At 43.2% G+C, this 15,261-nt stretch overlaps 1 protein-coding gene across 4 annotated transcripts in view; it reads left to right on the top strand.

Annotated features, from left to right (window-relative positions):
- The window catches only part of LOC137626063 (uncharacterized), a 228,007-nt gene that overhangs the window by 78,489 nt on the left and 134,257 nt on the right, over positions 1-15,261 (top strand). The window contains exon 3 of one of the 4 annotated variants that reach the window (XM_068357144.1): positions 11,376-11,452. The exons of the other annotated variants lie outside the window; for them this stretch is intronic. Within the exon in view, the coding sequence (XP_068213245.1) occupies positions 11,376-11,416 (41 nt within the window). The 3' untranslated portion in view covers positions 11,417-11,452. Of the gene's footprint in view, positions 1-11,375; positions 11,453-15,261 lie in introns of those variants that run through there. 4 annotated transcript variants of the gene reach the window in all.

Here is a 15,261-nt window from a genome sequence, read left to right as displayed (position 1 = left end):
CACGATGAAAACCCTTTTCTTGGTTAGTCTGGCAACAGCCAAGAGAGTGAAATCCATGCATTCAGTAAAAATGTGGGTTTTCAGGATAACAAAGCTATCTGCTCATTGCAGTTGGGTTTTCTCGCCAAGAATGAGCGCCCTTCTCAACCTTGGCCTAAGTCTTTTGAGATTCCAAATCTTTCGGATGTGGTTGGCGATGAGTTAGAGAGAGTCCTATGTCCAGTAAGGGCCCTTAAGTTCTACTTGGACAGAACAAAGGAGTTAAGAGGCAATTCTGAAGCCCTGCGGTGCTCGGTCAAGAAACCCTCCTTGCAGATGTCTAAGAATGCCCTGTCATTCTTTATCAGACTTTTAATTAAAGAGGCTCATACACGTTGCAGTAAGACAGACTTTAGACTTTTAAAGGTCAAGACTCACGAAGTGAGAGCTGTAGCAACCTCAGTAGCCATCAAACAAAATCGTTCGTTGCAAAGCATTATGGACACAACCTTTTGGAGGAGCAAATCTGTTTTCGCTTCACACTATTTGAAAAGTGTCCAGACTCTATATGAGGACCGGTATACTCTGGGACCATTTGTAGCAGAGAGTACAGTAGTGGGGGAAGGATCCACCACTACATTCCCATAATCCTAATACCTTTTCTTCTCTTGGAATTTTTAATTTGTTTTTTATGGTTGTCATGTGGAGATTGTGACAGTCTTCCGCAATCATTGATTGGTCAGGGAGTCTATTTTGTTCCTTGAGAGCACCCGGAAATGGGTATTAGAGGAGGCGCTGTCACAGAGAGGCGTGGTCACTGGTTTGACAGCTCCTAGGGATCTTCAGCCCTCTGAGAGGACCGCTGGATCTCATAAGGAAAATGGACATAATGGCAGAGTATCATTGAAGTCAGCTTCCTTATCAGGTACGAACCCTTAAGCTTGTTTTATATTTAAACTCTTAAGCAGAATTCCAACTATATTGGGTGTCTCTAACCCTCCACCAAAGGTGTTAATCAGCTATATATATAACTACCAGGTAAGTCTTATGTTTAAAAATTTTATTTTCATTAGGAAATAAATTTTTGAACATTCTTACCTGGTAGTTGTATATAATTAAATTCCCACCCTCCTCCCCTCTAGAGACTAGAGGCATGGAAGATATGAAGGGACAGGGGATGGTTCCGAGGCACCTCGCTAGGGTGCGCAGTGGTACACCTGGCTATCCAATCGGCGATTGGCGCGAGTTTTGAATTTTCTGCCGTGACGTCAGAGACGTAAGTTATATATATAACTACCTGGTAAGTATAATAAAATATTTATTTTATTATGAAAATAACATATTTATGAATATTTGATACAGTACTCTTCATCATTGTCTTCATCGTTTGCTTAAGTTCTGAAAAATAATAATAGAAAATGTTTTAAATACCATTTTTGGGCTCAAGCCATGTCGTCGTGATGGAAGTTCCTTAAAGTAGCTTCTTAAGGGATATATGTACTACAGTGATATTCCCAGAGAATTTTACCTTTAGGTAACCAGAATTCAAACTCTTGGCGCGAATATCCTTAAAATTTCTCCAAAGGATATCGCATAATATCAGCGGACGCATTCTTGACACGCCTCCATAGCAATCTGCACCCCAAACAGCGTTTTGGCTTCGAGGAGGATGTGGCAAAAGGGAGCCATCCAAAGGCTCTCCCCGCTCTCGTAATACTATTGGGAATACAACAGTGCCATTCCCACGACGGCGGACATTCCTTTTTTTGTAGCGATCTCGCTCGGTGATATTTCCTGGTGATCTAACTTTTCGATCGTTTTACAGGATTATTATTATGCTTTCTCCATCTTCTTCCGCCTCTGGAAAGTTGAGTATCGGGTCTTTACTATGAGTATATTTTAGCTCCTGTTTCACAATGAAATTAGAGTATTTTATTGTGTTTATGAGCTAGGCCAGTTACTGGAGGCGCCATGGCGCCGTCGTTCGTTTGGCATGTGTTATTTAGATAGCAGAACGACTTCCAGTTTTTAATAGCTTTATTTAATTATTTTAGTTATTTAGCTATTTAGGCAATTATTCTTGTAAAGTTTCGATAATGTGCATAATTTTTGTTTCCCCCTTTTCTCTGTCCATCGTATAGTTAGAGTTTCGGTGATTTAGGTACCTGAGATCTTGTACAGTATAGCCTAGGTAACCTTACCTAGACGTTTTACTATACGTTCAGACTTTCCCCGGTTTCTCTCGTGTATTGTTTTCATTCAGTGGAGACTGATACCGCCTAGAATGTTATGAAACATTACACGTCTCTTCGGAGACTTAAGGGTAATCTCTTTCTCTCTGAGTGTAGCCTCAGTCTACAACCCTAATAGCCGTGCCTTGAATTTTATTCAGACATGGCTAACTTAGGGTTTGTCCTGCCTCTTCCCTTAACCTTTGGTTGTGGTATACCATCAGGTTTTGGGATTTAGTCAGAATCTCAGAGTATTTAGTCTTATGTCGGCGACCTGCCGGCAGGGCGAATGGGTTGTAGGATACCATCATTCCCCTGCCGGCCAGGTGGCCGGCAATGGAGGTATGCCTCATTAGCCGCACTTGAAATTATGGTAGGATACCATCTTCTCCTTGCGACTAAAAGACTAGTCCTATGCCACAGTTCTCTGGGCTGAAGAGTAATTTTCTTTAGCCTAGGATATGTGGCACTGGAACTCTGTTTCTTCTTTGTTGAGAGGAGGCGGCAGTGCCGCCATCCCCTTAACTGTGTCGGCAATCTCTGGGATGGAGAACCGAGTCTCTCCTGTTCCCTGGGATTCTGCCGATACCGAAACAGTGTTTCTTTTACAGGTGGTAGGACTGACACTTTTTGCCAGTTCCTTTCACACTCGTTACAGGACCCTGTTCCCTACCCCTCTGTCCACTTTTGATGGCTGAGCCATTGTCTTTCTTTAGGCCGGCATCTTGCAACCTTACCTTTGCTGGTAGGTTGCCGGAGCCAGCCAGACTCCCTCTCTAGTCATGTCTTTGGCTGATGGCAGAGCATACTGCCGCCAACCATATCATCTGTCGGCAATTGCCGGCCTAGCCGGCAACTGCCGGCCCAGGCGGCAGCCAAGATGGCTGCCGGCGACCATGATGGCCGTGAGAGGGAAGTCCCTTCTGTTCCCAAGGTTCTTCAGTCCTCCCTTGGACTGCTGCTACAGGTCCTGTTGCCAGGGTACTGCCGGCCAGGCCGGCACAGATAGTGCTGACTCAGTTGGCAGCACGCCGACTGTACTGGTACTGCTGGGCTTGCCAGCCGGCAGTGTATCGGCGGTACCTTGTCGGCAATAGTACTGTAGCTGCATGGAAGCCTGAATGGTACATTCTCCCCTTCTATTAGAACCTTCTTTCTGGAAAAAGGCAGTCAAATTAGACTTTTACATCCTTAATTACTGTATACATTCACAGTAAGGAGTACCCTTTTTTCCATGCTATCTCTCTCTTTCTCTCTAGCTAGCATGCCGGGTATGCCTGCAAGACCTAGCTATGCCGGCTACATGCCGGCTGAACTACTTTATATTTTATACAGGTAGCCAGTATATCTGCATTATAGAATATACTGCAGATAGAAAACTACTATATAGTTTATACTAGTAGTTATTTCCAATATATTTTGGATATCCAACACAGGCATTTGCTGAGCCCAATCCTATATTGAATGAATATAATTTCTTCAATATCCTGATTAGAAATCAGTATTAGGATTACCCTACAATATTAAACACTTCAAGGCAGGAGTAATACACTCCTAACCCTTAAAGGGTGGAGCCTTTTTCCTTGAGTCTCCCTGATCAGGAAACTATTTTAATATAGTAGGAAGACTATAGCAAATAGGCTGAGTGGGATATACAAATATATGTCTTTATTTTCCTAGTCCAGCTGGCTTCATGCTAGATGGACCATACTGTCATATGCTACTATGAAGGCAGCATAATGACTAGACTACAATACATGATGTACAGTAGCCAGTAAATTGCAATATAGACTTACTGCAATTAGAAAACTACAGTACCATGATACATTAGTTTTTTCTGACATACCTTGGGAACCCTTGTACGAGCATTCTGCTGGTACCATTCATATATTGAATGAACAGTTTTCTTCCATATTCTGATCGAGAATCAGTCATCCTGACCCCACTGTATTAACATTATTTTGGGACAGCGATTTGATACTTCTCTAACCCTAGGGGTAAGAGTCCTGCTACTTGGAGTTACTCTATAGAGAAATCTCCATGTAGTTAATACTGAGGGGAGGCAACAGCATTTGCTCACAGGGGTACACAAGTATGTATCTCCTACTATCCCTTTATAGCTTTCTATCCTAAGCTACTCTATTGTAAAGGACATTTGCATGTTGATTGTCAAGGAGATAATCCATTGTATACTCATTTGGTTTTCCTTTCTTTACAGGAGGAACACCAGATACCTTGTGCTGCAGTCCTCTGCAAGGCCAAAAGTAAGTATTTTTACGGTTATAATACTTGCAGGTTTTAGCCCCCTGCAATATTATTTCCGGATCCCTACATTATTGGAACCCACAGGTTTGCAATATATGTCGGACATTAGTGTCCGAAGGTTTTGAAAATCCCAAGTCTACAGAGACTAGGGATACAGCTCAATATAAATTACGCAACTGGGTGAGAGGCTTTCAAAAGATCTCTCCGGGACCTTTCCTACCTAATGATGGGATGCGTAAGCTACTATTTCCGGAAGCAAATGAGGAAACAGTAGTGCCTCAGGAGCTAACTACATCCCCTGACGGCCAGAAAACCTTTGGGTTTAAGGGCAAGAAATGCCCCAAGGTAGAAGAGGAAAATGTTGCGTCGGAATTTCCTCCGCCTGTGCCGGCTTTAGAGCCATCGATGTCGACATCTTCGTCTTCTACCCCTAATTTGGATAATGTGATACAATTATGTATCCAACTGAAGAATTAAATAGAGAGCTTTCATAGACAAAACGAAAAGCAGGAAGTAAAACGCAAGATAGATCCTCGTAAAGTTTCTCTTGTCGCTTCCCAGGGGTCAGTCAAACGACCCATGAATCAAGACCTACCAACATGCTCCATAACTAATCCCTGGAGGTTTGCGGAGCAGATGCTGATTTCAAATGGCAATCTCTGCATCTCAGAGAAAACAGGTGCTGTTCCTTTGGACAAAATTCAATTTTGGCCAAGCTTTGATGCTTTCCCTAATTATTGGGTTCGACTGAAGTACGAACCAAAGTCAAGAAAAGGAACGGAACCAAAGGAGGTCTTGATTCTCGACCATGATAAGGCACAGACTATCCTTTCAGGTAGTCTAAGAAAGGCGGGTTACTCAGAGTCGAAGGTATTCTCACTGAATAACGGACACCCTTCCTTTCTTGCTCCTACTTCACTCTCATTCCCCTTTATGGGGAAGGCATTTACTTCTGTTGCCAAAGCAGTAGAGGCGGGTAAGCCATGTCCCACACTCGATGAGTGCAAGCCTTTGTCACCAGCTTTTCCCGGACAGGAAAAGGATTGGAAGGAAGTCCATTTGACATTTTCAGTAGGAAAATTAGACAAGGACGTTGCAAGTCGACAATTCAAGGTATGTCTCCCTAAATTGTCTGAGTTGCTCTTGTGTAATGAACAGGAGTCAAAGGTGAGACTTGCAACATCCCTTTCTCTACAAAACCACATGGAGTTGTGTTCAACCTTCGAGAGTACCCCAGACATGCTCATGGTCATAGCCAAAATGCATATGGCTATCTTGGTGAAGGACCTTTATGCCTTTATGAAGGCTAGGAGAGCATGTAGAGAGTTTGTGTTCGCTGATGCAACAGTAAAACACGAAACAAGGAAACTAATATCTTCCAACATCTGGGGTAAAGACCTCTTCCCACACGAGGTCACTAAGGAAGTAATTAAGAACGCCACCATGGAGAACATAGGTCTTCTCCAAAAATGGGGCATTCCTTCAAAGAGAAAATCTTCTGTGGTTGTGGGTCCCCAACCTAAAAAGAAGATTGGAAATGCTGGAAATATCCAGGCTGCTCAACAACATCCCACTATTCCAGTGACCACGATGCTACAGGCAGATGGTCAAAAGTCTAAGCCTACTGACTACTCGAAGAATAAAGACGCTTCGGCTAGGAGGAACTTTCCCTCAGGATCGCAGGACCTTCGATCCTTCGGTCCAAAGCCTATTCAAGATGAGCCATTGATGGGAAACAGAAATGTCCCTACCATCATTTCCTTACCTTCTCCTACAGTTCAAAACCCTCCTGGAGGAGTATACTTGAGAGCTATAGAGCATACAGGTAGTAAGAAAACTTTAGCTCATCGAGTTCCAGGGAAGGCTGCTTCGTGTTCACGAGAAGGACTCAAGATATCAATGAGCCATTCTGAACTTGTCGCCACTCAACAAGTTCATAAAAAACAGCAAGTTCTGAATGTTAATCCTTCTGAACATATGGACCTTGTTCCAATTAAGGGTGTTCATAGTCTTGTCAGACCTGAAAGGTGTCCTTCAGAACCTTCCAGTCAACCACCCCCCCTTCCTCCTATCTAGAATTCATGTTACAGAGAGTAACATTCATCCTAAGGAAGATACGTGTCGGACTCACAGTTCTAAGTACTGTATCTTCAAAGGATTGACGAACTTAGTCACGTCAAATTCAAGCCTAGAAATAGTTCAAGTATTAATATACCTGATCAAGAGGCTGGAGTGGGCAACACCCGAAGTGTCCGGCCAATGTGCATTCAAGAGATGACCCTGTTCCTGGGACATCACGGATGCAAGATAGGCTTCTAGAAGTCTCGACTTTCTCCAGCTCAGGGGTTTCGATGTTTAAAAAACCACCGAAGCCCTCAGTCACATCAACTCTCCTCTCCTTTGGAAATATAAAAGGAGCTCGTGAGGTCTGTCAAGAGACTCGGGTATTCAGTCAGAATACCAAAACGCCAACAGGAAAAAGCGCTAAACTTTCCCCAGTTCGCTTTAGTGACAGACCTGGTGCTAAGGGCACACCGGAAAGATGCGTTAAGAGCTTGGAGAAAACACGCATCAAACGCTTGAAGAGATAAAAAAAGACTGAGATCGGTCCCTCGTTAATCGCTTCTCTAACAGAAATTAGAGCACGAAAGTCCCAAGACTCTGCTGGTCCTTTCATGGGTGGGGAAGCCCCCTCCACACATCAGACTCCCTACAACTGATCTGGGACACCGAAGCGATAATAAGATGTCACATTCGAACGTCTCATTCAGTCTTGGTGAAGTTACCCATCCCTCTCTTAAAGGGACGGCACCTACCAGCAGTTCATTTACAACTGATCCACGATGTGACGGTGGATACTCTATTTCGATACAAACCGATAGAGTTGGAATGGTCCATGGGCGCAGACATATTCCCTCCCAGATGGGAACAAGTCCCGGAACTGCAATTCGACCTCTTCATCACGAGCGTCTTCAAGAAACTACCTCGCTATATAGCCCCATACGAGGATCCTCTAGTGGGGCTGATAGACTAGATGAGGTTGGTCCTAGCTCTGACCCTAGGTATATTTCCGAAGATTCAGAAATTAACTGCCTTCGTTTTATCACAGAGAACCCAAACCCTTCATTTCATGATTTTCTCGCTCTAGCGGTTAGAAAAAGGTTTGGGATCTCAAAAGGCAATATAGAATTCTTAGAAGAATACAAGGCCAAGTCAACTAGAAGACAATATGAGTCTTCCTAGAAAAAGTGGGTTGCGTTTGTCAAAGCAAGAGGACCGAAAGAAATTTCAATGAACTTCTATCTGTCCTTCTTTGTCCACCTTCATAGCCAAGGTCTGGTGGCAATACGATAAATACCACCAAAGCCCATCTCTTGGTCTTTGGACAAGGTCTTACATTATGCCTCATCTGTGAACAATGAAGATTGTTCTCTTAAGGATCTAACCCAAAAGGTTATTTTTCTGTTCGCTATCGCCTCCGGGGCTAGAGTTAGTTAAATAGTGGCCCTATCCAGAGATGGGGGTCACATTCAGTTCACGGAAGTGGGAGAACTGAATATATTTCCTGATCCAACCTTTCTCGCTAAAAACGAGCTACCCACTAAGAGGTGGGGTCCCTGGAGAATCTGCCCTCTGAAGGAAGATGTCTTTCTATGTCCTGTAGAGTGTCTAAAGGTCTATCTTCGTAGAACTTCAGACTTCAGGGGAGGACAGCTCTTTAAAGGAGAAACTTCTGGATCAAATTTATCCCTAAAACAACTAAGGGCGAAGCTCACCTACTTTATTCGTAGAGCGGATCCGGACAGTACTCCCGCAGGTCATGATCCGAGAAAGATTGCTTCATCACTGAACTTCTTTCAGTATATGGACTTTGAGCGCCTTCGTTCATACACTGGATGGAAATCATCCAGAGTGTTTTACAAACACTATGCAAAACAAGTGCATGACCTGAAACACTTCGTAGTGGTGGCAGGTAGTGTATTAAAACCTGCCCCCTAATTACTGTAGTAAACAGTTTTTGGTTTGGGACCTCACATGTCCTCGCACATGTAATGGATGAGAATCATCCAGAGTGTTCTACATACACTATGCTAGACAAATCCATTATCTGAAGCTATATGTGGTGACGCCAGGTAGAATATTTAACCTGCTGTCTAATTCTACGATGAACAGCTAATTGACTGGGACTGTCAATTAAAGGGAGAAGAGGTCACCCTTCTTAGGTTTGACTTCTTTTGATTAAGTGTTACCATGATAACACTGGCTCTGTTCAAAATCCCAGGTGTGGAATTATACAGATAGCACTAGTGCCGGTGTACGAAGTACACAGTGCAGATAGAAGTAACCAGTACAGGAATTATGAAGAGAAATTGTTTTATAATTTTCTTCAGTCTGAGAGTGGCACTCATCATTTCTTCTTTCAAGAAGGAAATATAGTCTCTGTACTTGTTACAGGTATAATCCCATTGTCATACTACATTCGTTTTACTGAACATCTTTTAGTCATTTATTAGTAATAAATGTCTATTAGAATGTAGTGCGTCCACCTTCGCCAGACAATTGTATGTATACATGCCAGAGTTCTTCAACTTACCAAAGTAAGTATCCCTCATATATTTGTATGCATCAAATAATAGATATAAGAGAGACTGATGTTATTTTAGCAAATATACAACTATGAGACTATTTGTATATTCAGTGTGTACTTATGTTTGGTCATACTATGTTTGTTAACCTAAAGATCCCTTTTCTACTGTCTAGAATGACTCTTCCCTGTAGGAGGCAGGAAGCACTAACATTGGTTATGATTAGTGATGGTGACGAATAACGGTAACGTCCCTTGTCTCATGTGGTCCCCATGACCATAGAAAAGGTTGCTATAAGGTTAAGGTACTGATTAAAAATCCACAGATACACTAATGCTCTGGTATGCTTCCATCACGACGACATGGCTTGAGCCCAAAAAACGGATTTTGAGCGAAGCGAAAAATCTATTTTTGGGTGAGATGGCCATGTCGTCCTGATGGACCCACCCATCTCTTCTAAAAGAAAAGATCTTCACAGTATCCCTCCCGTGGTACTGTATCTGTAACACCACGCTCAATGCTACAAGGAATGTCCGCCGTCGTGGGAATGGCGCTGTTGTATTCCCAATAGTATTACTAGAGTGGGGAGAGCCTTTGGACGGCTCCCTTTTGCCACATCCTCCTCGAAGCCAAAACGCTGTTTGGGGTGCAGATTGCTATGGAGGCTGTCAAGAATGTGTCCGCTGATATTATACGATATCCTTTGGAGAAATTTTAAGGGGACGTCCGCCATGTCTGCCATTTTTTTTTCTAATGATCCAAATTACACCATTTCTATATATGTTTTAGACATATATAATACCTTCATCATATAAAAATTTCAAGTCATTTGATCCAAAACATTTGGATTTATTAGCAAAAATCATTATTTAAAAAAAAATTTAGGTACATTTTTCCCCAATACTATAATACCAATTGTATTGAAACTTTTACCATAAAAACTACTCTATCAATCGAAAAATTCTGTCAGACAGAATTTTGATTTTCCTTTGTTTTTTTTTAATGATTTTTTATTTTTTTTCCTCGTCTAGACGGAAAATAATCGTGAAAAAAAATATAGAAAGAAAATCAAAATTTTGTCTGACAGAATTGTGGGATTTTTATTCTTCTTTTCAATGATATCTTTCCCTCTGATATTGAACTAGAAATAAGTGAGAAAATGTACCTAAGTACATAAGCTCCCAAAGATTTACAACACATTTTCGCTTGTTTTCTGAAAGAAATCAAGATAATATTATTATGATAACTTTTATTGTTTATTCTTACATAAATGCACCCTAAACGAGGTATTTGAACCCTCAGTTTACTATTCCTATGTTAGAGTTGCCAGCGATCTCTCCTTGTTGCCAGTGCTTTGGTTTCAGCTCTGTACTCTTATTCATGTTTCCCTCTTTTGTGGTTCTTTTTTCTTGTTCTCCACTTACTTTTTGTTCTTTCTATCACCTTATGTAACACTGACATTGCTATAAAGTTCCAGAGGACGTTGTGAAAGCACAATCTACATACGAACTTCAAGTAAATAAACACATGCATTATAATTTCTATATGACTTTGGAAACTTTGCTGATGTTATCGTAGCTGGTAGTTTTCATTTACCTGCCCTCTACAATGCCTTTCATTTCTGCCAGAAGTACGATATATCCAAACTTAAGAGAGAGAGAGAGAGAGAGAGAGAGAGAGAGAGAGAGAGAGAGAGAGAGAGAGAGAGAGAGAGAGAGAGATCATGAATATAATTTTGGAGTGATAGCATTTTGGTTGATATACTGTAGATGGCAGTTCAAATTGAGAGAGAGAGAGAGAGAGAGAGAGAGAGAGAGAGAGAGAGAGAGAGAGAGAGAGAGAGAGAGAGAGAGAGAGAGAGAGAGAGAGAGAGATCATGAATATAATTTTGGAGTGATAGCATTTTGGTTGATATACTGTAGATGGCAGTTCAAATTGAGAGAGAGAGAGAGAGAGAGAGAGAGAGAGAGAGAGAGAGAGAGAGAGAGAGAGAGAGAGAGAGAGAGAGAGAGAGATAAACCATTATTTGATTCTAAGAAAGTTGAACATTGGTATTATAGAATTTGTATAAATGGCAGTTTTAAATAATTCGAGAGAGAGAGAGAGAGAGAGAGAGAGAGAGAGAGAGAGAGAGAGAGAGAGAGAGAGAGGAGAGAGAGAGAGAGAGAGAGAGAGAGAGAGAGAAAAAAAAAACTACGATTCTGTCAAAGTCAGTCAGGTGACAACGCAGTAAGGATGACGTCATCATTTTAAGACCGCTATATCTTCATTGTTTGGAAAAATGATTGACTATTTGTTCTTTTTATGACCTCAGGTAATATTGGCCTTGCTATAAAGTTCCCGAGGACATTGTAAAAACAATCTACTTACGAACTTCAAGTAAACAAACGCATGCATTATAACTTCTGTAAGTGTTTGGAAACTTTGGCTTCAGTTCTCTTAGGAGTAGATTTTGTTCAACTACGCTCTACCAATGCCTCCCATTTCTGCCAGACGTACGTTAGATCGAAATATAAGAGAAAAATCACTATAGATATGCAAAAATAACACACAAAGACCATTTTGTCAAACTCAGTCATGCAGACGATACAGTAAGGATGACGTCATCATTTAAAGACCGCTATATCTTCGTTATTTGTAAAAATAATTGGCTAAAACTTCCGAGGAGCATGTACGATATGTTTGTGCATACATAGAAGCAATAAAACGATTTTCGATTTCTGAAAGTTATGTCAAAACCCCATGGCGGACGGCCCCCTTAAGGATATTCGCGCCAGGAGTTAGAATTCTGGATACCTAAAGGTAAAATTCTCTGGGAATATCACTGTAGTACATATATCCCTTAGGAAGCTACTTTAAGGAACTTCCATCAGGACGACATGGCCATCTCACCCAAAAATAGATTTTTCGCTTCGCTCAAAATCCGTTTTGTTCCAACACAAATACAAACCCTCATTCTTTACTATGGATATGCTTTAGTGCGAGCTGGATCTAGCCATAAAAACTTTCATGCCTGGTGTCAACAACCGTCCGCTTGTTAGCGGTGTTAGTGTTGAGTATACCAACCTCCCCACTCACACACTCACTTTGTGAGCTCCTTCTCTTTTGTTTTGGCTACGGTTGAGTGCGGATATTGTCTCTCCCTTCCAGATTCATTCCTATAATTTGGCTATAAAAACTTTAACAGTTCTTTTCTTTTCAAGAGTGGTTGGTATTGAGGACTGCAAACATGAGGGTTTGTCTTGGCATAGCGGGCCACTCTTATGATGGAGATGGATCCTCACCCGCTTTGCCCTTCATGCAGACGACACTCTCGCATGGAGGCTTCTCCTTGTGCAGAGTCTTGAGAGTGGTCATCCTCCCAGTGGGAGCGGTAAGTTAGATGCAGGAAGAAGAAGTCTAAAAGGGATTCCTCGCCTTCGAGTTCATCCTCGAAGACGAAGTCCCGACTCCTTTCTCCTCCAGCTCCTACCTCTTCCTTTCTCCTCCAGCTCCTACCTCTTCCTGTTCACCTACCTTCAGAGGCTGATCAATGAAGAGCGATGACCGTTTGACCACGACTCAACCTTCAGGTCTGGAAGACCCGATGTTTCCCCTAGCGAAACAACGGCTGCTTTCCATAGTGAAACAGCGACGCCTTTCCCCCATGATGAGTCTAGCTCTCTTAGCATGCTGTGTCAATTGTGACCTTACTTGGGGCTTTTGGATTTCCCCTCGAAGGAATGGCTGTTAGAGATTTTGAAGCTTGGGGCACAACAGGAGTGCATAGCTGCTTCTGCAGCGGTTGGTTTTAACCCTCGTCACAGCTGTTGGAGGGGAGTCCTTTCCAGTCAAGATCGTCCCCCTGCGGATACTTTCTCCGCAATTCCTCCTCTACCTGAGGAGTTGCAGGCAGGCTTTTTTCGGCGTTTCAGCTTAGTGCGCTCACCCCCTAGTGTGAGTGCGTGTGGTGAGTCCTCTCGGAGCTCTGGTTTTCTTCGAAGTTCCAGCCTCACCCCCGGGGTGAGTGCTCGCACTGAATTTGTTCAGGCAGAGGGTCTATGTGAACCTCAACCTTACATGGATGGTCAATGCTCTCGCAGGCGCAAGAGATCACCTCTTGAGTGGTGTTCTCCTCGAGTTCCTCTTAAGCGGGTATGTGCCTCATCACCACCTCATAGTAACTTTTCAGAGCTTGGCTCTTTGAAACAATCTGGTGATTGTGCCCTTCCACTTCCCGGAGTCGAAGGCACTTTCCACCATTCCCTTTCTTGGGAAACTGCTCCTTCCATGGTAGTGCCAGTTTGGTAGGTGATCTTTTACAACAGCAGTAAACCTTCCCAACCAAACCAACCTTACCTTGTTTACCACCATCTGAGCCCGCTTGTGCACACCTGGGCTCACTCAATGTACAAGTGACTCGCAGACCATCCTGCTCTTGAAGCTCTCGCTAGTGAGCACGCCAGGTTTGTCCTTGTTAAATGTTTGCACTGATTTTGATTAATTTCCTTCTCCTTTGGTGCACTCTGCTGCTGCACTCTGCCAGGGGAAGTGAGGTCTCATCACACAATGCCACCAGCCTTGTCAGCATCCCCCTCATTCGCAAGGGAAGTGCCATGGTTTAAAAGAGCTCGTTAAAGCTGTCGTACAGGTTAAGATCAGTTCTGTGACAGTTTGATTGCCAGGGAAACCTCTAAGACCTGTTTCTATCCTCTTCACATTGGTGGGGTCTCCAGGGAGTTCTAGTCCTCCTTCTTTCATAGGACTATAGAACAGGGACCGGTTATGTCTCCAGGAGATACCCTTCACCCAAGGACTAGCAGGGCTTCTAGATCTCCAACAGAAAACTATTGGCTTTTTTCAGTTGAGATGGTCCATGTTGCCCCTGGAACCTGTTGTTATACCCTTTGAGCCACTTGCAGATTTCGCAGCATGCAGCGGCTCTTCGGAAGAAGGCTGTTAGTGTTCTAGCCTCCTCCTCCTTGAAGCTTCAAGAGATGAAGCATTTGAAGACACTTCTGAAGAATTGGGCACAAAGATGTCGACGACCCAGTTCTACTGAAGATGATTGAGGATACAGTAGCAGCTCTGTCACTGCCTGAGGCTCGGAATGGTCTTCCAAAGTCTCAACCTCCTGCTGGGATGTAGGTTGATGACATGACCCAACCCAGGCACCTATGGGTGTGAGTTTGTAGTTGGAAGAATCCTTGAATTCGGTCTTGGACAATTCTGATGGTGTGTTGCCTTCATCGACCAGACCTAAAGCTCCTGCCAACAAGCAAGGAGAATTGAACTTCAGTATTCCTTCATGCAGGTCTTGGCTTGCACAAGGAAAATTAATGGACTCAGGGAACCCACTTACTATGCTCCTGAGGAGAGAGACATGGTTTGGGACTTGTTCAACCATACCCCACGACCAAGTTTTTGTTAGGCGGAGGAAGTACTATAACATACTCTATGATGATCCATCACCCTTTCCTTTAGACCTGGCAGTGTCAGCCTTGGCACAGGGTATGTCTGTCTACAAACTGGCAGCTAAGGAAGTGATCTTTTCGTCTGCAAACACCACAAACATGGAGAGAATGGCGAAGGCAACAATGTAGTCCTCCTCATGGATAGACTACTGGTCAGGCTCTGTAGGTTATCTAACCGAAAATGAGGATTTGTTGGACTCAGATAAACAAAAGTCATTTAAGAACTTTCTGCTTCTTGGTGCTAGAGCTGTAGAGTTCCTAGCACACAATGTGGGCAACCAGTGGGTTAACTGGATTTGAAAAGATGTGAAGCTATCATTTAAAAATTACAGAGGCAGGTGCCGAAGAGAAAGGCTCTTCGCCTTCGTAACTCGTTGGTGGTGGGTTCTTAGTTTAACTCTGAATACATCAATACAATAGCGGAGTGATGGAGGAAGGCAAGTCAAGACTCCCTTCTCCATAGGGCCTTTACTTCTTGTCCTCTTCTTCAGCTACATCGGCACCTAAATCTTCACCTGTAAAGCTTCTAGCCAGTCCAGTGCTATGAAGTTTTCAAAGCCCAAGCAGCTCTTTCTTGGTAAGAGAGCTTGTTGAAGGGGAGGTAAGTGGTATATGTGGATGCTCCTGCTATGGGGTCCCCCATGCTTCCCACCAAACCACCGGTGGGTAGATGCCTGAGACAGGTGGCAGAGATGGGAGTTCTATGGGACCGAGCCTTGGAGGGTCAAGATCCTCCGAGCGGGGTAC

Source organism: Palaemon carinicauda, chromosome 33 (genome assembly GCF_036898095.1).
Source record: "Palaemon carinicauda isolate YSFRI2023 chromosome 33, ASM3689809v2, whole genome shotgun sequence".
In the NCBI taxonomy this organism is placed as follows: Eukaryota; Metazoa; Arthropoda; class Malacostraca; order Decapoda; family Palaemonidae; genus Palaemon; species Palaemon carinicauda.
The sequence above is the reverse complement of the archived record's forward strand: the minus strand, read 5'-3'. Positions and strand labels throughout refer to the sequence as shown.